The 26699-nt window shown below is 46.8% G+C and overlaps 1 protein-coding gene across 2 annotated transcripts in view; it reads right to left on the bottom strand.

Moving 5' to 3' along the window:
- Window positions 1-383: 383 nt before the first annotated feature.
- Window positions 384-26699, bottom strand: part of LOC142317222 (desmocollin-2-like) — a 50792-nt gene continuing 24476 nt past the window's right edge. For both annotated transcript variants that reach the window (XM_075353327.1, XM_075353328.1), the window contains exons 7-16: window positions 25977-26143; window positions 25003-25137; window positions 24660-24845; window positions 22553-22812; window positions 22107-22249; window positions 19565-19795; window positions 18755-18988; window positions 18379-18500; window positions 10571-10834; window positions 384-3763 (exon numbers count right to left, since the gene is read on the bottom strand). In XM_075353327.1, coding sequence (XP_075209442.1) covers window positions 3563-3763; window positions 10571-10834; window positions 18379-18500; window positions 18755-18988; window positions 19565-19795; window positions 22107-22249; window positions 22553-22812; window positions 24660-24845; window positions 25003-25137; window positions 25977-26143 — 1943 coding nt within the window. In that variant the 3' untranslated portion in view covers window positions 384-3562. The remainder of the gene's footprint in view (window positions 3764-10570; window positions 10835-18378; window positions 18501-18754; window positions 18989-19564; window positions 19796-22106; window positions 22250-22552; window positions 22813-24659; window positions 24846-25002; window positions 25138-25976; window positions 26144-26699) is intronic.

The following is a 26699-nucleotide window of genomic DNA, read 5'->3' as shown; positions in this document are numbered from 1 at the left end:
CAGTCTTAAACTTGTTTGGAGAAAATTATAAAGAAAAAACAGACACCGACTTAGGAACTTGCTCTACAGTTGCAAATTAATTACATTGAGGCCTGGATTCGACAACCTGAAGCTTTGTACACATCTTGATGAAAGGTGTGCACTACATTAAGAAAAATGATGGGGGCTGGAGTACATCTCTGTTTAAGGTTTTTTGGAATAGATTTGTCCTGTATACAGTTTTCATAAAGTTAGAGGAGCGTTGGTTGAAAAACCAGAAGTTGGACAATTTTTGCTCAACTACAATCTGTGTAACAATTTTGTAACATTTTGAGGGTTTTATGCCAGAAAATAGATAAACTGCTCGATGAATCGGACTTAGAATAAGAGAAAACGCAGACAGGTTTATCATTTAGCTTTTATTTAAAAAAATACTGCACAACCGTGTGACATGTCAAGATTTTTATGAACATATTAAAAATTTCAGACATTTTCAATATAACATAAAAAAAATACCAATATCGCCAAACAATATGATTCCATTTAAAATTGCATCATATATTATACAAAACATTAGAAAATCTGGAAGATAAAAGTTGCATCCAAAATCTGATACTTTTTTTTTCCCCATTCAGGAGTGGTTTTGTTTTTGGGCTTTATTGCGGTGACATTTACAACACTGTAGGCAATTTTCTGTTTCGGGTAAAATCCTCTTTATATTTACAAATTATAAAACTTTAGCCTATCAATAAGGGTATGTGCCCACGATCAGGACTCACTGTGTGGATAGGTGATCAATGTCTGATCGTCCAGGGTCCAACACCTGACACCCCCAATCAGCTGTTCCCGGTGTTGGCACAAGCAAATGTTCAATTACCAGAGCTGCTTGTCGACCGATAGCAGCGGCAAGTACTGCTCATCTGTCTCATATTGATTGAATGGGACGCGGATGTGCAGTAACTGGTCACTATCAATTGAAGGGTAGCTCCAGAACTGAGCATTTACAGCAGCCCGCGGGACCAAGAACAGCTGATCAGTGGGAGTGCTGGGTGTTGGACACCGGCTGGTCAGACATTGATGACCTATCCTAAGGATAGGAAATCTAAGTAGTGGATAACCTCTTTAACCTTTGATAATCACATATCACATTTCAGTACTAAACCAACTCATACACATTATGCAGTATTTTCTTTTTATGATGCGATCTATATTTGACTAGAAATTGTTATTAAAAAGCATATTCTTACAAAAAAATATTTTAACACTGTACATTTTGTATTGGAAGTGATTATTTTCATTTCATTTGCATTTACAAAAGTAAACTTTGCAAGAAACAAAGGTAAAAAAAAAAAAAAGGAACACTGTACACTTTTCTTGTTTGTTAGTGCAAGGCACAAAGGGCCAGATTCATCAAAAATGCAGTTTTGTTTGCCACTCTTGATGCAGAATGAATTGGGCATAAATAGTCCACACCCCATCCACCTGAACTCCACCCACTTTTCATAAAGTTGCATAAAAAACCCTCAAAATTTTTGAACAAGTTTTCTAGCGGAAAAAAAACTAATGAATCGGGCCCATAGTGTACAATCTAGTTTAGACATCACTTTCCCAATAATTCTTAAAATTCCACAAAAGTAGTATATTTAACATATACTTTGCAATTTACCAATTTAAATAATACCAGTGCAATTTACATCAGAGGAAACAAACAATGGATCATTGACATATTTGGACAGCACAGGATGAGTTTACGATTTGCTCTCAGTTGCTGTATCTTCTAGTCACACAACTTCATATGACACTGAGTACAACAGACTGATGAAAGTAAAGGCACAATTATAGGTTACTGAGGCTACTGTTGTGTAAAGGCCATGTGGCTTCAAGAAGTGCTCACAACAAGCATTTTAAAAGTGAATCAGCATGATGTAGGGTCTGGGAGCCCGATTCCAGGGATGTGTCACTTACTAGAATGCCTGTGCTTGTGTCAATAATGGATTTTATCAAAGTCACAGCATGCAGAGTAGCAAATGACGTTTCTGAAATCAGGGTATTAGCTCCTAAAGCAGAAAAAACCTGGTGACAGATTCCCTTTAACCCCCAATTCCTTATAAATGTGTCTAATGTAATCAACATCCTCACTGGTTTTCAGCCTTGCACCACTCCTCTTGTGGATTACCCGACTCATCTTTGCCGGATGACCGGGATTGCTTTTAGGTTACTTCCACCACTGTAAACCTATTGGGCCTATTACATTGAGAAAGTGGTTTCTGGTCCACACAAACCTGTGTATGTGCCAACTAGTCTGATATGAGGTCACGTAATCCAGAAGAGCACTGGAGCAATGCTGGAAACCAACAATTGTAAGTAGTTAAACCCGCCTACATTACCGGCAAATTTAAGAAAGGATTTGGGAATTCAATTTTTGCCAAGAGTGTTTCAATAAGTGAGCCCAATTGGTCTCCTTACACTAAATACCAAGGAACCCAAGTGGTCTCTTTACCCCAAATATCAAGGAACCCAATTGGTTCTCCTTCCCCCAAATACCAAAGAACCAGCACACTTTATGATGTGTAATACATTGTGAGGCATGGTAATGGATTTTGTATTGCGGTCAATGAGATTCAAGTTACATCTCTGACTGAAACCCTGTTAATAGTTTAAAGCCCATTGATGGGCGCCTGTTTTATTTTTTCTTTTTAATTTTTGTATATTGTATAACTATATATATATATATATATATATATATATATATATATATATATATATATATATATATATATATATATATATACACACACATATATATATACACACACACACACACACAAGACTAGCGACTAGCTCTCAATTATACAGAAATAAATACACATAACAAAAGTGTATGTATGTGTTAGGGTGCATATTTACTAGAAATTTATTAGAATTTCAGGTTAATGTAAAGATAGAGAAATTCTAAATTTGTTAAATAAAACAAATTTGATAAGGTGCAGTGTTTTAAAAAGGAAGTGTCCAATTTTTATTAGTGATATGTGATATGTGAGATAGAAAAGCATGTTCCTCCTCTATGGTAAAAGGTACAAGCTGCAATTGTTAGTAAAAAGTTACAAGAAAGACATGAAACGTGTTTTAATTTTGTGCCGGATTGGATTCGGCTTTAGACAAATCCAATAAATAGTGTATAGTGTGTGACAGACATTAAAAATAAATTTGTGTTAAAGAAAAAAAAATATAGAAAACTCAATAGACAGACACTTATCACATCATTCACCTTGAGAACTGTCAAAAGGTTATATGCAAAACTCTTAAAAATACAAACCTGTCAATGTACAAAATTTTGCTATCAAAAATGATATCTATCCTTACTTTTGTAAAGGAGGGCAATAGTTGAAGCCAATATGGAATAAATTGTATATGTCAAGGTAAAAAATTGGTGTTAAAAACGTAGTTGCTGCACAAGAGACTTCCCTTATAGCAGGCTGAATTGCAAACTTTGTGTAATTGGTTTTAGCTTTTTCGAATGTTGCAAGAATTTAAACCTAGGCAAAATGTTAAAAGAATTCCTACTCTTAGACACAAAGATCATTTATTTCTTTGCACAAACTTCTGCTAATGTCCGGAATTTAGGCTCTAATTGATTTAAAAAGTCCAGTTTGTCATCTTCCCCTCGAAGTTCGCTGCAGCAGCCGACAGATCCTGCCACAGACCCTTTCCCTTCATAGGTGTACGGCACAACATAATCCTCGCCACGTTGATGTTCTTCATCCTGTCCGCACATGTATAATTTCTGCCAATGGAGAGTAAACAAAATGTAATTAAAGGGCAACAAATGATAAAATTATGATAATGCTTTTGTAGATTGTAATATTGTAACCCTATCAATTACTTTCAACACTGCGTGAAAGAACAGTTCTTTGCAATGGGCGACTTTTTAAAGCACCGCTCCAGCCTTTTTGTTTTTAGCGTTGGAGTGCTGCTTTAAATGTAAGCCCCCTGCCATATACTCTCCATTACCGACACGGCGGTGCCATCTTGTGACCTTAAGTTCTGATTGGTCAGAAGTTACGTCAAAAGCTCTCAATGCAACTCTATGAGAACCAGGATGAGGCTCTCAGACTCTTATTGAGTTGTGACCTCTGGCGCAGTTCATGACACACTAGAGCTGCCAACAGGTCTCAAATCGCTGAGACCGACGGCGATAGAAGGTCAAGCCGCCGGAAGGTGAGTATAAGACGAGCAGCAGGGTGCAGGAAATAAAATTAAAAAAAGAAGGGAATTTTGTTTACTTACCGTAAATTTTTTTTCTTCTAGCTCCTATTGGGAGACCCAGACAATTGGGTGTATAGCTACTGCCTCCGGAGGCCACACAAAGTATTACACTTTAAAAAGTGTAACCCCTCCCCTCTGCCTATACACCCTCCCGTGCATCACGGGCCCATCAGTTTTGGTGCCAAAGCAGGAAGGAGGAAACTTATAAATTGGTCTAAGGTAAATTCAATCCGAAGGATGTTCGGAGAACTGAAACCATGAACCAAAAGAACAATTCAACATGAACAACATGTGTACACAAAAGAACAAACAGCCCGAAGGGAACAGGGGCGGGTGCTGGGTCTCCCAATAGGAGCTAGAAGAAAAGGAATTTACGGTAAGTAAACAAAATTCCCTTCTTCTTTGTCGCTCCATTGGGAGACCCAGACAATTGGGACGTCCAAAAGCAGTCCCTGGGTGGGTAAAGGAATACCTCGATAAAAAGAGCCGAAACAACGGCCCCCTCTTACAGGTGGGCAACCGCCGCCTGAAGGACTCGCCTACCTAGGCTGGCATCTGCCGAAGCATAGGCATGCACCTGATAGTGTTTCGTGAAAGTGTGCAGACTCGACCAGGTAGCCGCCTGACACACCTGCTGAGCCGTAGCCTGGTGCCGCAATGCCCAGGACGCACCTACGGCTCTGGTAGAATGGGCTTTCAGCCCTGAAGGAATCGGAAGCCCAGAAGAACGGCAGGCTTCAAAAATCGGTTCCTTGATCCACCGAGCCAAGGTTGACTTGGAAGCCTGCGACCCCTTACGCTGGCCAGCGACAAGGACAAAGAGCACATCAGAGCGGCGCATTGGCGCCGTGCGAGACACGAAGATCCGGAGTGCTCTCACTAGATCTAACAAATGCAAATCCTTTTCATATTGGTGAATTGGATGAGGGCAAAATGAAGGTAAGGAGATATCCTGATTGAGATGAAAAGTGGACACCACCTTAGGGAGAAAGTCCGGGACCGGACGCAGAACCACCTTATCCTGGTGAAATACCAGGAAAGGGCCTTTGCATGACAGCGCTGCAAGCTCTGACACTCTACGGAGTGAAGTAACCGCCACTAGAAATGCCACCTTCTGCGAAAGACGTGATAGAGAGACATCCTGCAGCGGCTCAAAAGGTGGTTTTTGAAGAGCCCGTAGAACCATGTTGAGATCCCAGGGTTCCAGCGGACGCTTGTAAGGTGGGACTATGTGGCAAACTCCCTGCAGGAACGTGCGGACCTGCGGAAGCCTGGCTAGACGCTTTTGAAAAAAAACACGGAAAGCGCCGAGACTTGACCTTTGAGAGAGCCGAGAGACAACCCTTGTCCAATCCCGATTGAAGGAAGGAAAGAAACCTGGGTAAGGCAAACGGCCAGGGGGTAAACCCCCTCTCAGAGCACCAGGCTAAGAAGATCCTCCAAGTTCTGTGATAGATCTTGGCTGACGTTGGTTTCCTGGCCTGTCTCATAGTGGCAATGACATCTTGAGACAACCCTGAGGACGCTAAGAGCCAGGACTCAATGGCCACACAGTCAGGTTGAGGGCCGCAGAATTCAGATGGAAAAATGGCCCTTGAGATAGCAAGTCTGGTCGGTCTGGGAGCGCCCACGGTTGCCCCACCGTGAGATGCCACAGATCCGGGTACCACGACCGCCTCGGCCAATCTGGAGCGACGAGAATGGCGCGGCGGCAGTCGGACCTGATCTTGCGCAACACTCTGGGCAGCATTGCCAGAGGAGGGAATACATAAGGCAGTTGAAACTGCGACCAATCCTGAACTAAGGCGTCCGCCGCCAGAGCTCTGTGGTCCTGAGACCGTGCCATGAATGCCGGGACCTTGTTGTTGTGCCGAGACGCCATGAGATCGACGTCCGGCGTTCCCCAGCGGCAACAGATCTCTTGAAACACGTCCGGGTGGAGAGACCATTCCCCCGCGTCCATGCCCTGGCGACTGAGGAAGTCTGCTTCCCAGTTTTCTACGCCCGGAATGTGAACCGCGGAGATGGTGGAGGCTGTGGCCTCCGCCCACAGCAGAATCCGCCGGACTTCTTGGAAGGCTTGACGACTGCGAGTGCCGCCCTGGTGGTTGATGTACGCAACCGCCGTGGCGTTGTCCGACTGTATGCGTATCTGCCTGCCTTCGAGCCACCGATGGAACGCCTTGAGGGCTAGATACACTGCCCTTATCTCCAGAACATTGATCTGAAGGGAGGACTCTGTCGGAGTCCAGGTTCCCTGAGCCTTGTGGTGGAGAAAAACCGCTCCCCATCCTGACAGGCTCGCGTCCGTCGTGACCACAGCCCAGGATGGGGGCAGAAAGGATTTTCCTTTTGACAGAGAAGTGGGGAGAAGCCACCACTGAAGTGAGGTCTTGGCTTCCAGAGACAGAGAGACGTTCCTGTCTAAGGACGTCGGCCTCTTGTCCCATTTGCGGAGAATGTCCCATTGGAGAGGACGCAGATGAAATTGCGCAAATGGAACTGCCTCCATTGCTGCCACCATCTTCCCCAGGAAGTGCATGAGGCGCCTCAAGGGGTGCGACTGGGCCCGAAGAAGGGTTTGCACCCCTGTCTGCAGCCACCGCTGTTTGTCCAGCGGTAGCTTGACCATCGCTGAGAGAGTATGAAACTCCATCCCGAGGTACGTCAGTGACTGGGTCGGAGACAATTTTGACTTTGGAAAATTGATGATCCACCCGAACCTCTGGAGAGTCTCCAGAGCAACGGTCAGACTGTGTTGACAAGCCACCCGTGAGGGTGCCTTGACTAGGAGATCGTCTGGGTAAGGGATCACCGAGTGGCCCTGAGAGTGTAGGATCGCTACGACGGATGCCATGACCTTGGTGAAGACCCGTGGGTCTGTCGCCAGGCCGAAAGGCAGTGCCACAAACTGAAGGTGTTCGTCCCCGATGGCGAAACGCAGGAAGCGTTGATGCTCTTGAGCGATCTGCCATGGAGATAGGCATCTTTGATGTCGATTGATGCTAGGAAGTCTCCTTGGGACATCGAAGCGATGACAGATCGGAGGGATTCCATGCGAAACCGCCTGGTTGTCACATGTTTGTTGAGCAATTTGAGGTCCAAAACGGGACGGAATGAGCCGTCCTTTTTTGGCACCACGAACAGATTGGAGTAAAAACCGCGACCGCGTTCCTGAAGGGGAACGGGGATCACCACTCCTTCTGTTTTCAGAGTGTCCACCGCCTGAAAAAGCGCAACGGTCCGTTCGGGGGGCGGAGATGTTCTGAAAAAAACGAGTCGGAGGACGAGAGCTGAACTCTATCCTGTAACCGTGAGACAGAATGTCTCTCACCCATCGGTCTTGGACATGTGGCCACCAGGCGTCGCAAAAGCGGGAGAGCCTGCCACCGACCGAGGATGCGGTTTGGGGCGGCCGAAAGTCATGAGGAGGCCGCCTTGGAGACGGTGCCTCCGGTGGTCTTTGGAAGACGTGACTTAGACCGCCATGGAGAAGAGTTCCTCTGGCTCTCCTGTGGCCTGTTGGACGAGGAGGGCTGGGACGCTTGAGAAGCCAAGGACACAACCTGCGGGGCAGAGGTACGTGCGACCGCATTAATCTCAGCCAGAGAAGCTGAGATAGCTTGGAGTGCCCTCACGGCTGCGAAGGCCGGAGCAAAAGATGCGCCTATGGCTTCATAGATGGATTTCATCATAAGCTTTATTTGCCTGTCAGTGGCATCCATGAGAGATGAACCAACTGCCACTAATACTACGGATCTAGCCGCCAGTCTGGAGACTGGAGGATCCACCTTGTGACACGGAGCCCAACCCTTAACTACGTCAGGGGGGGAAAGGGTAACGTGTGTCATTAAGGCACTTAGTAAGCGCTTGTCCGGAAAGTTCTGTGCTTCTGGACAGCCTCTCTGGAGTTAGAGTGATCGAAAAAACGCACTCCGTGTACATTTGGGAAACCTAACTGGTGTTTCTCCCGCTGTGAAGCCGACTCCTCCATAGGAGAAGATGGGGAAGAGAGGTCTAGCACCTGGTTGATGGACGCTATAAGGTCATTTACTATGGCGTCCCCTTCAGGTGTATCCAGATTGAGAGCAACGTCAGGTTCAGAGCCCTGAGCTGCGACCTCCGCTTCATTCTCCCGAGAGTCCTCAAGCTGAGACCCCGAACAGCGTGATGAAGTCGTGGAAGGTTCCCAGCGAGCCCGGTTAGCCTGTCTGAGGCCGCGGTCCGTGTCGGAGTTCTCACCGTGGGATCTGGGTGTTACCCCAGGAGCCCCTTGTTGTACCGACCCAGAGGGGCCTGGGAGCGATGAACTCACAGCGCCCTGGCCCTGTGTTACCGGTCTGGACTGCAAAGCTTCCAGTATCTTAGCAGCCCCTCTGTTCATAGACTGAGCCATGGAATGTGAAAGCGACTCAGAGAGTTGCTCAGTCAAACGTGTAAACTCTGTCCCTGCCATCTGTGCAGTGGAAACCGGTGGTACCACCTGAGCCGAGGGTCCCACCAGTGCCGGAGGCTCCGGCTGAGTGAGTGCCCCAGGGGCCAAGCATTTGCAATGATAGGTGGAACCTGCCGGCAATATAGCCGCACAAGAGGTACAGGTTGCAAAGAAAGCCTGTGCCTTGGCACCCTTACTGTTTGCGGACGACCTGCTGTTGTCCCCTCTTAGTAATCAGCGAGGGTATATAGCCAAAAGCAAATAGTGCTGCCGAACAGTGAAATCATATAATAAATATATATATAATAAATTATATATACATACATACATACATACATACATATATATACATACATATATATATATATATACATATATATATACACTTCGGCACCCAAGGGGGGCCAGCACCCGATTGGGAAACTGGTGCCCCACAGTGCACAGTGAGGGGGGAGGAGGATACCAAGTATGCTCCAGCCCTCACTGCCGACGTCCAGTCGGCCGTCCCGTCGTTACCCCTGACTGGCAGGCCCGGGAACGGGAGTATATGGTACTAGGCCGCAAGAGCCGGGGACTAAAGTTAAAAACGCGGCCGGCAAACAGGCGCGGTCGGCGCGGTAGTCCCGGTGTCACAAACCACACAGCAACCGCTGCGGCGTTTGTAACCCAGGTGCTGCATGCAGCGGCCCCAAAGGGGACACAGAGTACCTTATGGATGCAGGGCTCTGTCCCTGATGATGTCCAGTCTCCTGGCCGTCAGAATCCCCCAGGGGCTGCGGATGGAGCCCGGTCCCAGTGCATGGCGACCGGTTAGGACCCCCTCTCCCAGAGCTGCAGAGCACATTCTGAGATTCTCCACCGGCAGAATCATACTGAGACCCATATTACAATGGCTGCCGGCGTTCCGAGGGGAGGAGGGAGCCGAGGGCGGAACCACAAAAGTGCGGGAATCTGCGCCCCATAGTGAACAGTGAGGGGGGAGGAGGACAGCGAAGTGTGCTCCAGCCCTCACAGTCGGCGTCATACCGACCGTCCCGCCCTTCCCCCTGACTGGCAGGCCCAGGGGCGGGAGTTTAATACACTAGGCCGCAAAAGCCGGGGACTAAAGTAAAAACCGCGGCCGGCAAACAGGCACGGTCGGCGCGGTAGTCCCGGTCAAAAAAAAAAACCACACCGCAGTCGCTGCAGCGTCTGAGGCCAAGGTGCTTCATGCACCGTCCCAAAGGGGACACAGAGTACCTGTAGATGCAGGGCCATGTCCCTGACGATACTCAGTCTCCTGTCCGGCAGATTCCCCCAGGGGCTGCGGAGGGAGCCCGGTCCCAGTGGCTGGATGACCGGTTAGGATCCCACTTCACCCAGAGCCCCTAAGGGATGGGGAAGGAAAACGGCATGTGGCTCCAGCCTGTGTACCCGCAATGTGTACCTCAACCTTAACAGCACCGCCGACTCAGTGGGGTGAGAAGGGAGCATGCCGGGGGCCCTGTTAGGGGCCCTCTTTTCTTCCATCCGATATAATCAGCAGCTGCTGCTGACTAAAATGTGGAGCATTGTGTGAATGTCAGTCTCCTTCAACACAAAGCATAAAAACTGATGGGCCCGTGATGCACGGGAGGGTGTATAGGCAGAGGGGAGGGGTTACACTTTTTAAAGTGTAATACTTTGTGTGGCCTCCGGAGGCAGTAGCTATACACCCAATTGTCTGGGTCTCCCAATGGAGCGACAAAAGAAAAAAAAAATGCTGGAGTGGCTATTATGCATATAATAGTTGGCCAAACATCCTATCAAAAAACATACCCACTGCTCTATAGTAATTCATTATAATTAGCTACAGACCTTTAAAATAATAGAAGCCCATCATCAAGAAAGCATTGTATGAGAAATACTTACATCTCCAAGATGAGTGTTCACAAAACTGTGCCATTCTCCATAGTTGTGTCTGCTTCCATCCATCATGCCATGTCCATCTCTCAGAGACTGGTAAGTCAGTCTACCACCAGTGGAGTCTGAATGCAGATTTGTTGTATGCTTGATGTTCTGCATTGAGTGATGTACCGTTTGTGTCATATTTTGTCCACCTTCATATGAACTAGGTGGAGCATTTCCGACAGTATCGGGATTTGACATGATCACAGGGACTTTGAAATTGCTTTCCTGTAAGAGAAAAAAAACAAACCACTTAATTCGCAAGTATAATCTAGTTTAGAAAGTAATAAATTATAAATAGAGCTTTAAAAAAGGAACCTGTCACCACTTTTTTGGACTATAAGCTGCGGCCACCACCACCGGGGCTCTTATATACAGCATTCTAACATGCTGTATATAAGAAACCAGGCCGCTGTGACAACATAAAAAACACTTTATAATACTTAGCTAACGGTCGCTCTGCGGTGGATGAGGGCCTAATGGGCGTCTCCGTTGTCCGGTGCGGGCGCCTCCCCTTTCAGCCATCTTCGGCTTCTTTGTGAAGCCTGTGTGCATGACGCGGCTACGTCATACACACTCGCGGGTCCAGCGCAGGCGCACTACAATACTTTGATCTGCCCTGCTCAGGGCAAATCAAAGTGCGTCTGCTCAGGACCGGAATACCGGCGAGTGTGGATGACGTCGGACCCGGCATGCACCGCGGCTAGAGAAGAAGGAGACCAAAGATGGCCAAAAGAGGCTGCTCCGGCACTGGACAACGAAGATGCCCATTAGGCCCTCATGCACAGCCCATTAGGCCCTCATGCACAGCAGCGCGAATGTTAGGCAAGTATTATAAAGAAGGGAATTTTGTTTACTTACCGTAAATTCCTTTTCTTCTAGCTCTAATTGGGAGACCCAGACAATTGGGTGTATAGGCTATGCCTCCGGAGGCCGCACAAAGTATTACACTCAAAAGTGTTAAGCCCCTCCCCTTCTGCCTATACACCCCCCGTGCTCCCACGGGCTCCTCAGTTTTGGTGCAAAAGCAAGAAGGAGGAAAAAGAATTATAAACTGGTTTAAAGTAACTTCAATCCGAAGGAATATCGGAGAACTGAAACCATTCAACATGAACAACATGTGTACACAAAAAAACAGGGGCGGGTGCTGGGTCTCCCAATTAGAGCTAGAAGAAAAGGAATTTACGGTAAGTAAACAAAATATCCTTCTTCTTTGTCGCTCTATTGGGAGACCCAGACAATTGGGACGTCCAAAAGCAGTCCCTGGGTGGGTAAAATAATACCTCGTAAGAGAGCCGTAAAACGGCCTCTTCCTACAGGTGGGCAACCGCCGCCTGAAGGACTCGTCTACCTAGGCTGGCATCCGCCGAAGCATAGGTATGCACCTGATAGTGCTTCGTGAAAGTGTGCAGGCTCGACCAGGTAGCCGCCTGACACACCTGCTGAGCCGTAGCCTGGTGCCTCAAAGCCCAGGACGCGCCCACGGCTCTGGTAGAATGGGCCTTCAGCCCTGAGGGAACCGGAAGCCCAGCCGAACGGTAAGCTTCGATAATTGGCTCCTTGATCCACCGAGCCAGGGTTGATTTGGAAGCCTGTGACCCTTTACGCTGGCCAGCGACAAAGACAAAGAGTGCATCCGAGCGGCGCAGGGGCGCCGTACGAGAAATGTAGAGTCTGAGTGCTCTCACCAGATCTAACAAGTGCAAATCCTTTTCACATTGGTGAACTGGATGAGGACAAAAAGAAGGTAAGGAGATATCCTGATTGAGATGAAAGGGGGATACCACCTTAGGGAGAAATTCCGGAACCGGACGCAGAACCACCTTGTCCTGGTGAAACACCAGGAAAGGGGCTTTGCATGACAGCGCTGCTAGCTCAGACACTCTCCGAAGTGAAGTGACTGCTACTAGAAAAACCACTTTCTGCGAAAGGCGTGAGAGAGAAATATCCCTCATTGGCTCGAATGGTGGTTTCTGAAGAACCATCAGCACCCTGTTCAGATCCCAGGGTTCTAACGGCCGCTTGTAAGGAGGGACGATGTGACAAACCCCCTGCAGGGACGTGCGTACCTGTGGAAGTCTGGCTAGGCGCTTCTGGAAAAACACAGAGAGCGCTGAGACTTGTCCCTTAAGGGAGCCGAGCGACAAACCCTTTTCCAGTCCAGATTGAAGGAAGGACAGAAAAGTGGGCAAGGCAAAAGGCCAGGGAGAAATACCCTGAGCAGAGCACCACGACAGGAAAATTTTCCACGTCCTGTGGTAGATCTTGGCGGACGTTGGTTTCCTAGCTTGTCTCATAGTGGCAATGACGTCTTGAGATAACCCTGAAGACGCTAGGATCCAGGACTCAATGGCCACACAGTCAGGTTGAGGGCCGCAGAATTCAGATGGAAAAACGGCCCTTGAGATAGCAAGTCTGGTCGGTCTGGTAGTGCCCACGGTTGGCCGACCGTGAGATGCCACAGATCCGGGTACCACGACCGCCTCGGCCAGTCTGGAGCGACGAGGATGACGCGGCGGCAGTCGGCCCTGATCTTGCGTAACACTCTGGGCAACAGTGCCAGCGGAGGAAACACATAAGGGAGCTGAAACTGCGACCAATCCTGAACTAAGGCGTCTGCCGCCAGAGCTCTGGGATCTTGAGACCGTGCCATGAACGCCGGTACCTTGTTGTTGTGCCGGGACGCCATGAGGTCGACGTCCGGCACCCCCCAGCGGCAACAGATCTCCTGAAATACGTCCGGGTGAAGGGACCATTCCCCTGCGTCCATGCCCTGGCGACTGAGATAATCTGCTTCCCAGTTTTCCACGCCTGGAATGTGAACTGCAGAGATGGTGGAGGCCGTGGCTTCCACCCACATCAAAATCCGCCGGACTTCCTGGAAGGCTTGCCGACTGCGTGTGCCGCCTTGGTGGTTGATGTATGCCACCGCTGTGGAATTGTCCGACTGAATTCTGATCTGCTTGCCTTCCAGCCACTGCTGGAACGCTTTCAGGGCAAGATACACTGCCCGTATTTCCAGAACATTGATCTGAAGCGAGGACTCTTGCTGGGTCCACGTACCCTGAGCCCTGTGGTGGAGAAAAAACGCTCCCCACCCTGACAGACTCGCGTCCGTCGTGACCACCTCCCAGGATGGGGGTAGGAAGGATTTCCCTTTCGATAATGAAGTGGGAAGAAGCCACCACCGAAGGGAAGCTTTGGTCGCCTGCGAGAGGGAGACGTTCCTGTCGAGGGACGTCGGCTTCCTGTCCCATTTGCGTAGGATGTCCCATTGAAGAGGACGCAGGTGAAACTGCGCGAAAGGAACTGCCTCCATTACTGCCACCATCTTCCCCAGGAAGTGCATGAGGCGCCTCAAGGTGTGTGACCGACCTTGAAGGAGAGATTGTACCCCTGTCTGTAGTGACCGCTGCTTGATCAGCGGAAGCTTCACTATCGCTGAGAGGGTATGAAACTCCATGCCAAGGTATGTCAGCGATTGGGCCGGTGTCAGATTTGACTTTGGAAAATTGATGATCCACCCGAAACTCTGGAGAGTCTCCAGGGTAGCGTCGAGGCTGTGTTGGCATGCCTCTAGAGAGGGTGCCTTGATCAACAGATCGTCCAAGTACGGGATCACCGAGTGACCCTGAGAGTGGAGGACCGCTACTACAGTAGCCATAACCTTGGTGAACACCCGTGGGGCTGTTGCCAGGCCGAACGGCAGTGCCACGAACTGCAGGTGTTCGTTTCCTATGGCGAAGCGCAAGAAGCGCTGGTGCTCTGGAGGAATCGGTACGTGGAGATAAGCATCTTTGATATCGATCGATGCAAGGAAATCTCCCTGGGACATTGAGGCGATGACGGAGCGGAGGGATTCCATCCGGAACCGCCTGGTCTTTACGTGTTTGTTGAGAAGTTTCAGGTCCAGGACAGGTCGGAAAGACCCGTCCTTCTTTGGGACCACAAACAAGTTGGAGTAAAAACCGTGGCCCTGTTGCTGAAGAGGAACAGGGACCACCACTCCTTCTGCCTTCAGAATGCCCAGCGCCTGCAGAAGAGCCTCGGCTCGCTCGGGAGGCGGGGATGACCTGAAGAATCGAGTCGGGGGACGAGAGGTGAACTCTATCTTGTAACCGTGAGACAGAATGTCTCTCACCCAACGGTCTTTTACCCGTGGCAGCCAGGTGTCGCAAAAGCGGGAGAGCCTGCCACCGACCGAGGATGCGGAGTGAGGATGCCGAAAGTCATGAGGAAGCCGCTTTGGTAGCGGCACCTCCGGTGGTCTTTTTAGGACGTGACTTAGACCGCCATGCATCAGAGTTCCTTTGATCTTTCTGAGGCCTTTTGGACGAGGAGAATTGGGACCTGCCCGCGCCCCGAAAGGACCGAAACCTCGACTGCCCCTTCCTCTGTTGGGGTATGTTCGGTTTGGGCTGGGGTAAGGATGTATTCTTTCTCTTGGATTGTTTGATGATTTCATCCAAACGCTCGCCAAACAATCGGTCGCCAGAAATTGGCAAACTGGTTAAGCGCTTTTTGGAAACAGAATCTGCCTTCCATTCCCGTAGCCACAAGGCCCTGCGGAGTACCACCGAATTGGCGGCTGCAACCGCCGTACGGCTCGCAGAGTCCAGGACAGCATTAATAGCGTAAGACGCAAATGCCGACGTCTGAGTGGTTATGGACGCCACCTGTGGCGCGGACGTGCGTGTGGCTGCGTCAATTTGCGCTTGACCTACTGAGATAGCTTGTAGCGCCCATACGGCTGCGAATGCTGGGGCAAAAGAAGCGCCGATAGCTTCATAGATGGATTTCAACCAGAGCTCCATCTGCCTGTCAGTGGCATCTTTGAGTGAAGCCCCATCTTCCACTGCAAGTATGGATCTAGCTGCCAGTCTGGAGATTGGAGGATCCACTTTGGGACACTGAGCCCAACTTTTGACCACGTCAGGGGGAAAGGGATAACGTGTATCCTTAAGGCGCTTAGAAAAACGCTTATCTGGACAAGCATGGTGATTCTGGACTGCCTCTCTGAAATCAGAGTGGTCCAGAAACATACTCGGTGTACGCTTGGGAAACCTGAAACGGAATTTCTCCTGCTGGGAAGCTGACTCCTCCACCGGAGGAGCTGAGGGAGAAATATCCAACATACGATTGATGGACGCAATAAGGTCGTTCACTATGGCGTCCCCGTCCGGAGTATCAAGATTGAGAGCGGCCTCAGGATCAGAATCCTGATCAGCTGTCTCCGCATCATCAACCAGAGATTCCCCCCTCTGAGACCCTGCACAATATGATGATGTCGAGGGAAAATCTAAGCGAGCTCGCTTAGTCGGTCTGGGGCTGGGGTCTGTGTCAGAACCCTCAGCTTGGGATCCATGAGATACCCCGGGAGGACATTGTTGGTCCAGCTGAGGTGGGCCAGGGAACAAAGATTCAACAGAGTCCCTGTGCTGAGATACCGGCCTGGACTGCAAGGCTTCTAGTATCTTAGCCATAGTCTCAGAGAGTTTTGCAAACTCCGTCCCTGTCACCTGAACAGTGTTAGCAGGTGGCTCCCCCTGGGCCCCCCCTAGCAGAGGATCTGGCTGAGCAAGTGCCACAGGGGCCGAACAGTGCACACAATGAGGGTCAGTGGAACCTGTCGGTAGCGGGGTCGTACATGCGGCGCAGGCAACATAATAAGCCTGTGTTTTGGCACCCCTGCCTTTCGTGGGCGCCATGCTATTATCTTCCCTGAGTAACACAATAGGGTATATAGCCAGAAATCAACTGTGCACTATACAGTGTAAAATAAACATATAATGTTACACTACTGCACAATGGGGCTAGCACCACAGGTGCTGCTTACCACCCGCTTAAAGCGGTTGTGAGGCCACCAGAGTCCTTGCCTGGGTCTCCCAGACTTTGTCCCCCTCTGCAGCGTCCGAGGAGCTGACAGGAATGCGTCCTGAGGAGAGGAGGGAACCGTGGGCGTGACCCAGAAAGAGAGGGAACTGGTGCCTGCACTGTGCACAGTGAGGGGAGTGGAGTATGCAAAGCATGCTCCAGCCCTCAGTGCTGCTCGTTCTGAGCAGCGTCCCGCCCTTCCCCTGCCTGTCAGGGCTGGGGGTGGGAGGAAAGGAACTAGGCCGCAAAAAGCCGGGGACTCTAGTAATAAACGCGGCCGCCGTAAAAGCGCGGCCGCGTGGAAGTCCCCGGCGCACTACAAGTCCCAGCCGCGCCGCAGCGTTTCCATGGCAGCGGCGGTCAGTGCGGCAGTCCCTATACATAAACACACTCAGCAACGCTGAGTGTGTAATGGCACATATTAACCCGGTCAGCGCCGCGGTCCCCGGTGCACTAGCACACCCAGAAAAGCTGGAGTGTTGCTGTGCGCGGTCCCCACCGGGATACAGAGTACCTCCAAGTAGCAGGGCCATGTCCCTGAACGATACCCGGCTCCTATCCAGCAGGCTCCACAGGAGTTGTGGATGAAGCACGGTCTCAGTGCCTGGAGACCGATAGGATCCCACTTCCACCAGAACCCTGAGGGGGATGGGGAAGGAAAACAGCATGTGGGCTCCAGCCTCCGTACCCGCAATGGATACCTCAACCTTACAACACCACCGACAAGAGTGGGGTGAGAAGGGAGCATGCTGGGGGCCCTATATGGGCCCACTTTTCTTCCATCCGACATGGTCAGCAGCTGCTGCTGACCAATCTGTGGAGCTGTGCGTGCGTGTCTGACCTCCTTCGCACAAAGCAAAAAACTGAGGAGCCCGTGGGAGCACGGGGGGTGTATAGGCAGAAGGGGAGGGGCTTAACACTTTTGAGTGTAATACTTTGTGCGGCCTCCGGAGGCATAGCCTATACACCCAATTGTCTGGGTCTCCCAATAGAGCGACAAAGAAAGTGTTTTTTATGTTGTCACAGTGGCCAGGGCTCTTATATACAGCATATTAGAATGCTGTATATAAGAGCCCGGTGGTGGTGGCCGCAGCTTATAGTCCAAAAAAGTGGCGACAGGTTCCATTTAAGTATCTAAAATTTTTGTTAGGCAGAAAAGTGAGATCCTCTTTAATCTCTTGGAGACATCTGCTGCAGACCACTCCATACAGTGAGGGTATGTCATACAACCGACACCAAAGGAACTGCAGAATTCAGAAATAGCTCTGATCACAAAACCCCCTAGATGCTGTTGCCAATCTTGATAGCAGCAGTTAAGCAGTTTAAAGTAGAGAATGTGTTCACTCCATCGCCAATGCCACACACTCACGCTAAGTGATGGTGGAGTGCGGTGGTGTGGTCATGACAGTCTGAGGTCCATGAAAAGCTCCCAAGTATGCCATAGGAGGAGGATGTCAATTATATAAAGCGATCACAAGCTCAAATTAGTGGGACTAATTAAAGAATTATTTTTTTTTTATAAAAGCACCAACATGTTTTGGTATGGCAATAGGTGTCTGAATTGATCGCATTCGATGAACGTCAATTCGGAGAAAAGCATTGAACAAGTAAAGAAACTAGAAAGTTGTATGGACCTTAAGATAAAGGTCACCCACAAAAAAAAATAAAAATTGTCATCACTACAATCGTACTAACCCATAAAACAAAGTTAACAGGTTAATTGTACCACAAAATAACCATCATAAAAATGAAACCATTCTACCCCAATTAGAATTTTTAATATTTAAATATTTTTTTTCCTTACATAATATATGGTAAAATGAATGATGGTATTCAAAGCTACATCTCGCCCTGCACGAAACAGGTCTTGTGGACATAGAAATAAAGAGGGCACTCACCATGACATCTGCCCCAGGGGCTTCAGTATTGTTAATAAGTAGATTTTGTTGTGGTCCATCATCCGGAAAGCCCGCTTTGGATATACCTGCTCCGGAGCCGCACAGGCAGGCCGTTAACAAACCTGTAGAACACAGAAACGGTGACTCAATACAGGTTTTACCCAGAAATTGAGAATTTTGAGGATGAAAAGCAGTCCAGGAAGATAAAGAAGCAAACGTTGTCTGATAACATATATTAGAAAGTGGATCATTTTCATGTGTACTATTTATAAAATTAAAACGACAATCATGCTTAAAAGTTGTTTGTTTTTTTACTTTATGAAATGACTTAAATGTTCAACTGAATAAACAAGAACACAAATAAAAATGAACTTACAAAGAAGTAAGGCAAACAGCAGCGCAGACAGGACCATGATGAGAATAGCCAGACCTCCCAGAGAAGCATTTTTATCAGTTGCTCGGTCGGTACAAGCGAGACTATTAAAGCAATCGCACTTCCGAATAATAATGTCCTGCGTAACGCCATAACCCTGCTTATCATATATTATCACCGAAACCAAATAACTTCCAAGTGGCAGGTTGCCCTTTTCTTCAATACGTGCAGAATTTCCTACAGAAAAGAGATAAATGAATAAGGTCAACTGTAATTTACCAGAAGTTTATGGAATAGGCAGAAGTGGAGCTTTTGGCTCAATAAAATAAAGTCTTACAAACCAAGTGGAATAATTCAGCGTTACCAGTAATAAACTTAGCATAGAATGGATACATTTGTATAGAACACCAACTGTGAAATTGGCAAACCAAAACGAATTTGGAAAACATTAAGAAAAAAACTGAATAATAAAGAGGTTCTAGATATCGGACATTAACTTTTTGTTTTCTCCATAAACACAAATCAATAGTGATGAGCGAGTGCTATCATGTTTGGGTGCTCGATACTCAAAACGAGAAGGTCGGACGCTCGGACAGCCATGACTTGAGTACAGAGCATAACTGAAGTCAAGGGGGAACGCTAGTATTTTTTTGGAAGATTTTAGGAGTTTCCCATTGACTTCCTTTATGCTTGGTACACGAGTTGAGCCTGTCCAAGCTTCTGACCTGCTCGTTTCAAATACCGAGCACTCAAACATAGAAATACTCGCTCATCACCAACTGCATAATACACATCCAGTGTCATTGTACATACCGTCCAGATTAGTAATTTGCCAGTTGTTAGCAATAGATGCATCTTTGCTGGTATCCAAGGCAAAAATGTAGGGACTGCTATGGTGCACACTGTCGTCATCATCAGTCGCTTCAACAATTGTATAGGTTCTGCCAAGTTGGCAAATGGTATATTCACTTCTTGGTACTACTGGGAAGTTGTCATTCACATCTTCAATTGTCATCACTAATGTGCAGGTACCAGATTTTCCACCTAGTTGTAAGGGGGGGGGGGGGGGGGGGAAAGTAGGATTAAGTTGCAATCCTATTTGACATATTGACCACAGTAGTTTAAGCCCCTAATGTAAAAATGAAATATGTTCAATACTGAAAAGCTATACAATTTTCTAGTCAAGATTCCTAGCAGTTTTTAAGCTCTCTGCTTGCTGTCACTCAATAGAAAAATGTATTTCTTTAGGTAAAAAAAACAAAAATCAAAAACGACAAAACCCTGTTATTGCTCATGTGATGGTCACAGAGATGCAATCATGGAATATTGAGGTTGCATCAAACACATTTCAATGAACACCCTAGCGCAGTGATGGATTTACACGTGTCCGACCAGCAATTCTCAGACACGTCGCAAGTGATGTTCAGAGTCTACATTATAGCGGTGATTGCCATTTACAGACAATCCACAAGCAAGACGCAGCTGAATGCAACCACTGACAGAACAAAAAAACCCAAAACAGAATAAAGATTGCATGGAATGATTTCCTATTAAAGGGAACCAAACATCAGGATTTTCGTGTATAAAAGGTGCAGCCAGTGCAGTGCTGGCACTATCAGGCACAGTGTGTACATACCATTAGTGGGCAGCTCGGGTGTTTATAAAGTTGGATTTCACTGACTAAAGTTTGAAAAATCAAGCATTTTTTGATTGACATGTCCACCTCTCTCCTAATGTCCGGGCGGGTTATGCACGTGTATCCCCGCCCCACCGCCGCCTGTTCCTCCCTCTCTCTGGTTGTATTCAGATTTCTCTCTTCAGAAACATGGCGCCGGAGTTGGCACCTGCGCATAGCGTTCATCTCCGGCGCCATATTTCTGAAGCCCGCAGTAGCTAGTATTACCTGCAGCTACGACATCGTGCCGCCCCAGGACACCGTGCCAGCACAGCAGCCGCCTAGGACACCGGGACCGGGTCGCGCAGCACTGCCGTCATGGGGTCATGTGAGTCCATTGTGAACTTACCTCACCTGACCCCCGATGTCGCTGGCAGGCTGCGGTCTGCTTTTTCCTGTAGCGTCCTGGTGTCCTAGGCGGCTGCTGTGCTGGCACGGTGTCCTGGGGCGGCACGATATCGTAGCTGCAGGTAATACTAGCTACTGCGGGCTTCAGAAGCATGGCGCCAGAGATAAGCGCAGGTGCCAACTCCGGCGCCATGTTTCTGAAGAGAGAAATCTGAATACAATCAGAGGGAGGGAGGAACAGGCGGCGGGGATACACGTGCATAACCCGCCCGGACATTAGGAGAGAGGTGCACACGTCAAATCAAAAAGTGCTTGATTTTTCAAACTTTATAAAGTTGGCTTTCACAGCCTAAACACCCGAGCTGCCCCCTGATGGTATGTACACACTGTGCCTCAGTGCCAGTACTGCACTGGCTGCACCTTATACATGAAAATCCTGATGTTTGGTCCCCTTTAAGCATCACTATGTCACAATTTAATATTGTGGGTTCAGTATTGCCATATAGCCCTAGCCTTAAAGGGGAATTTCAGTCTAAATCCACAAGTCTGCAGTGACTGTCACTGAGTGTAGACTTATGGATTCTCGCATCACACGCACTGTGAGGATTCTCCGGTGTGAGAGGTGGGAACGGCAGTAATGGAGTCGCGTGTATGGAGTTCCTGATTCATGCCACACACGGATTGGGCAGCAGATGTCAGGTTCTCTTTAACATATAACATTTCTGGATACACAAGCTAACTTCATTAATCACTCATTGAGCAAGTCTTTGCTGACATTGTGAAGTGCTAGTAATGATATTAATAATGTATTCATTTATATAGCGCTATTAATTCCTTAGTGCTTTACATACATTGGCAACACTGTCCCCATTGGGGCTCACAATCTAAATTCCCTATCAGTATATCAGTATGTTTTTGGAGTGAGGGAAGAAACCGGAGAAAACTCACGCAAACACGGGAAGAACATACAAACTTCTTGCAGATGTTGTCCTTGGTGGGCTTTGAACGCAGGAACCCAGACTTTAGTGCTAACCACTGAGCCACCGTGCCACCCCTGCATCCCTTCCCCACCCCAACCAAACCACAAACTATGCACTGCATTGAGTGAAACGCCCATTATTCTCCATGCCAGTGGGTACTATATAGAAGGTGATATACCCAAGAATCACAAAAACGTGAAATAAGCTGCAACCGGTTGAGATGACTTGTATACATAAAATCCATCCTTGTGCAAAGCATTGCCATTATGCATCTCTAGGCTCAAAATGCAGGTAAAAATAAAACAGCATAAAAAAAAACAAGTATTGCTCATGAAAGTGGAGAAAACCTTACTTTGATCAGTTGCCAAGATTGTTACATTGTATTGATGAGTTGGAATATCTTTAGACTCGTAGTCCAAAACCTTTGCTGTTGTTATCTGGCCCGTATTTGCATCGACATTAACCAAGGACAAACGATCTGTTAAAATCTTGTACCTGTAGTGAAATATTTATTAGTACAAAGAAAAAAAAACAAAAATGTAAAAATGTGTATATGAAGCAAAAGATCTGAAGGAGGCGCCTATGATTAAAAAAAAACATGGCTGCTTTCATGCAGAAACTATGGACACATTTTGCTATGATATTGCAAAACAACCCTACGCCCCACAATGGAGCAGAGAGGTGATAGTACACACAACCCACTGTGGGAATGGTGCCGTGCTGGAAGCAGCCATGATTTGCCAATACTGCACAGTCCCTTTAGAAGTGGATAAATGCACGAAATAAACAGTCACTCACCGTATCCCAGAACTGCTTTTAGTTTCAGGGTCAACGGCTGGGAAATCAGTAACAACAATGCCGGCTGTCTGATTTTCTTTGACACGGACATCTTTAATTGTAGGGGTGCACTCCGGACCTTCGTCCACGTCCTTTACAATCACCGTAACTGGAATAGTGTTTACACCACTGGTTTTTGTCCCAGACTGTGTCACAAGACTCAATTCATTAGCAACTGCCACTTGTAAGACAAATTGTGTGGTTTCCTCATAGTTTATTGCCTAAAGACAGAAGAAAAGTAATTTGACAGTTGTCCACGCTGGAATTCGCTACTCAGCAATAACTAAGAATGAGATAAGTAGATGACAGGCTCTTGCCATGCATTTCTCACACATACTCCATATACAGGGTGGTCGAAAAGTAGGTGGACAGTATGTGTTTTATTAAACATGGTGGAAAGTGAAACTGACTCAGTTGCCCTTAGCAACCAATCAGATTCCACTTTTCATTCTTCACAGACTCTTTGGAAAATGAAAGGTGGGATCTGATTGGTTTGATAAGGGCAACTGAGTAAGTTTCCCTTTACACCACGTTTGATAACCCTATTACACATACTGTCCACCTACTTTTGGACCACCCTGTATTTTTATTTTACTGACTTATACAGCGCTCTTAATTCCACTGGACATTACATACATCAGGAACACTGTCCCCATTGGAGCACACACTAAGTTCCCTATCTGTAGGTCATTGGGTAGGAAACCGGAGAACCCAGAGGAAACCCACACAAACACGGGGAGAGCATAAACTCCTTACAGATGTCGTCCTTGGTGGGATTTGAACCCAGGACCCTAATGCTGTAAGGCTGCAGTGCTAACCACTGAGCCACTGTGCTGCCCTCCATGTTATTTAGCTCAGGATTGTACCCAACACCCTTGATCTTCATATGAAGATAAATCAGGTAAAAAGGCATTGATCGGTTTTCTCATCTTATTTCCAGCTACCTGCTTGCCAAAGGAGATGTGCTCCTCATGACTAAAAGCTCATACAAGAGCTAGCCTGAACTTTGTGTTCTCCCATGCTACAAGCAGAGGCAGCTTTGCCTATGAGGCTCGTAGGCTGACCATGTGCAGGCAGCCAGAGATCAGAGATTGAAAACTCATAAGAATTGGCCATCAAGCGCTCCTTGCTTAGGAAAATGGCCAACTCTGATAGACTGCAGTAGTGGCTGGTGACCTACACAATGAGCTGAGCAGTACACTTTAGAATTAAGACGTCCTCCATTCTTAAAGGGAATCTGTCAGCAAGTTTTTGCCACCTAATCTAAGAGCAGCATAACATAGGGGCAGAGATCCTGATTTCAGCAGTGTGTCACTTACTGGGCTGCTTAGCGTAGTTTTGATAATCTACACTTGGATCATCAGTGATTTTATCATAAGAGGTGTACTTGGCGAGCTGCAAAATAGTCCAGCATATTCATGCTAGATCTGCAGCAGAGAAAACATTGATTTAATCAAAATCACAGCGAACAGCTCAGTAAGTGACATCGCTGGAATCAGGGTCTCTGTCTACATTATGCTTCTCTCAGATGAGGTAGCAAAAATCTGATGACAGATTCCCTTTAACAAGGTAGATTGAAAATTACTTGTTCTAAAACCATTTTGGAATTTTACCCATTTAACATGAGAAAATCACTTAAGAAAAAAAAAAATAATGTATGTTTGTAAAGAATTGACCACAAAATGGCCAACCTCTCTCGTTATATAATAAAAAACTAGGTTGGCCATTCCGTGTCTAATTTTTGCTGCTAATTTTTTATAAATGAAGCCCAACTGTTTCCCATCCTTATGCTAAAACTTAAAGTGGTAGTGAGAGTTTACAATTTTATCACAGAAACAGCTCCACACGAGTCTAATGGCCGACTCTGGTACTGCAGCGCCACCTCATTCTACTACAATCAGTACAATCCACAACAAATGGCTGAGAGTTGCACGGAGAAATTCTATATACTTCCAAGAGATTTCCTACGTTTAGCTTAGAGGAAACTATCATACTGTCCTTTATTTGTATGCAGCAAAGATGTAAAAGAAGAAGCAATAGTACATTAAAAAATATTGACTATGTTTACCTTCATAACACTGAGCAATCCATCATTCGTTTTTGGATCAGTACTAATATTAAAATGACCCAAGCCGTTTCCTTGGGTGATGGAATACACCGCTCTCCAGTTGGACGTGTTAACCAGGTCATTGTCCACCACGGGGATTCTCAGGATGACCATTCCACTCTCGTTTTCATTTACTTCTACTTGGTACTGATGGGCAGAATGACAGGAACATTAGTAAAGGTGGAATAAAGGGCAAAAAGCTAGAAGATGATGTATGGACAATTGGCAGGACTTAGGAATATCCCATTCTGTAGCTTAATTCTACTGGCCCGATAATCATTCTGCATAAAATGGAAACACTTACTGATTGCTTAACGAAAGTCGGAGGACTATCATTGATATCCAAGACCGTTATTGACATTGTTCCAGTGGAAGATAAACAACCGATTCCGCCTCCCATGTCACGGACTTCAAGTATAAGGGTGTAGTGGTCTTGAGTCTTGAACATAAGCAAAAAGTGCACAGACGGTAAATATGGAATCACTGTGTCTTAACAACTATTATTCTGCTACAAACAAGGAATTTCTAAATTAATTTGACTTTTTTGTATAAGAAATAATTCATTTTCTTGGGAAACATTTAAAAGAAATGATTGAGCGAAATGTTACAGGAAGGAAGTGGAGAAGTCACAGTTCAACCAGCTATTCGAACGCTGCATCCTGTGATTGGCTGCAGTGGTCAGAAAGGACAGTTAATCTAGGAATCATACAGTTACATGGATACTCCATTCTGAAATTTAATACCCAGACCTTTATATTTCCCAACAAACTCCTAAGGGAGACACATGCGGTACAGTCTGTTCACACAAGTACCTTTCTATTGTAGATTTTGCTACAGTTCTGCATCAAAATCTGTGACCAAATCCACAATTTGCCAGCAGATTTGTTGTTGATTTTAAAGCAGATTTCATCCAATGCCTTGAAAAGAGTGAAAAGCTCTACAAATCTGAAGCCTGATTTGACTTGGTGCCAATTTACAATTCGCAGGTTAATTTACACTACAGATTTTATTGGAGAGTGCGGATAAGATTTGGTATTTCCCCTGCAAATCCAGACAGAAAAGGGTCATTGTGTGAAAGTTTGGATCTTTTCCTAGCATTCTTGTAATATTATTCTCCAGAAAACGCAGTTGATACAATGACAGGCGTTCTGAAGGCAACACTTCTGAAGTCCGTAGCTGGCAGCTCAGTGGTAACTAACAATCTATATGATCAGCCGCACTCTCGCTGTATATTCCAATGTCTAAACTAAGGACTCCTGTGTCAGAAGAAACTAATACCTCTCGGTCGAGCCTGTTTGACGCTGTAGTGATTATGCCGTATTCTGGATGTATGTTGAACATGATAGGCGACGGAGGAATTTGTTGAATTATAACATATCTCAGGAGGGTGTGCCTTGTGCCTTGGAGATCTTTGTCTGTAGCATTTACCCTCCCCACAACACTCCCTATAGAGGAAAAAAAGAGAAACATTAATACAAAATGCACGAGCAAACAAATAACTATAAACCTTAACATAAAATGACTAAAAAAGTCCTATACTGAATAAATGACAATGCATGTGTTGTAGCTATTTATTTTTGAAGGAAATTTTGTTTCAGAAGATAGTGTATCATCAGAAAATGACCTCTTGTATAATAAAGGGTAAAGGAAACCTGACATTGATACGTTACCCAATCCAAGGTCAATATACATACACACATTTTACATATACACATACGAATTATATTAATATATATATATATATATTATATATATATATATATATATATATATATATATATATGACTCTAAAACATTCTTTAAATGCCAGCCGGAGATCAGGCCGCATGAGTGACAAGTCAAAAAGGCAGGTCTCTGGCGGCGTCTTACCCCACCTGTGTGACGGGTCTCTGTATGAGTGCATAGGGGAGACCTGTCAGTCATTGGCAGTGGGAGGGGGAGAGCCGCTGAGGACCTGCCCATTTGACTAGTCACCAGTGTGGCTTGGTCCTCAGCCAGCTT

This window comes from Anomaloglossus baeobatrachus, chromosome 6 (genome assembly GCF_048569485.1).
Source record: "Anomaloglossus baeobatrachus isolate aAnoBae1 chromosome 6, aAnoBae1.hap1, whole genome shotgun sequence".
Taxonomy (NCBI): Eukaryota; Metazoa; Chordata; class Amphibia; order Anura; family Aromobatidae; genus Anomaloglossus; species Anomaloglossus baeobatrachus.
Note: the sequence above shows the minus strand (reverse complement) of the source record. Positions and strands in the feature narration are given on the sequence as shown.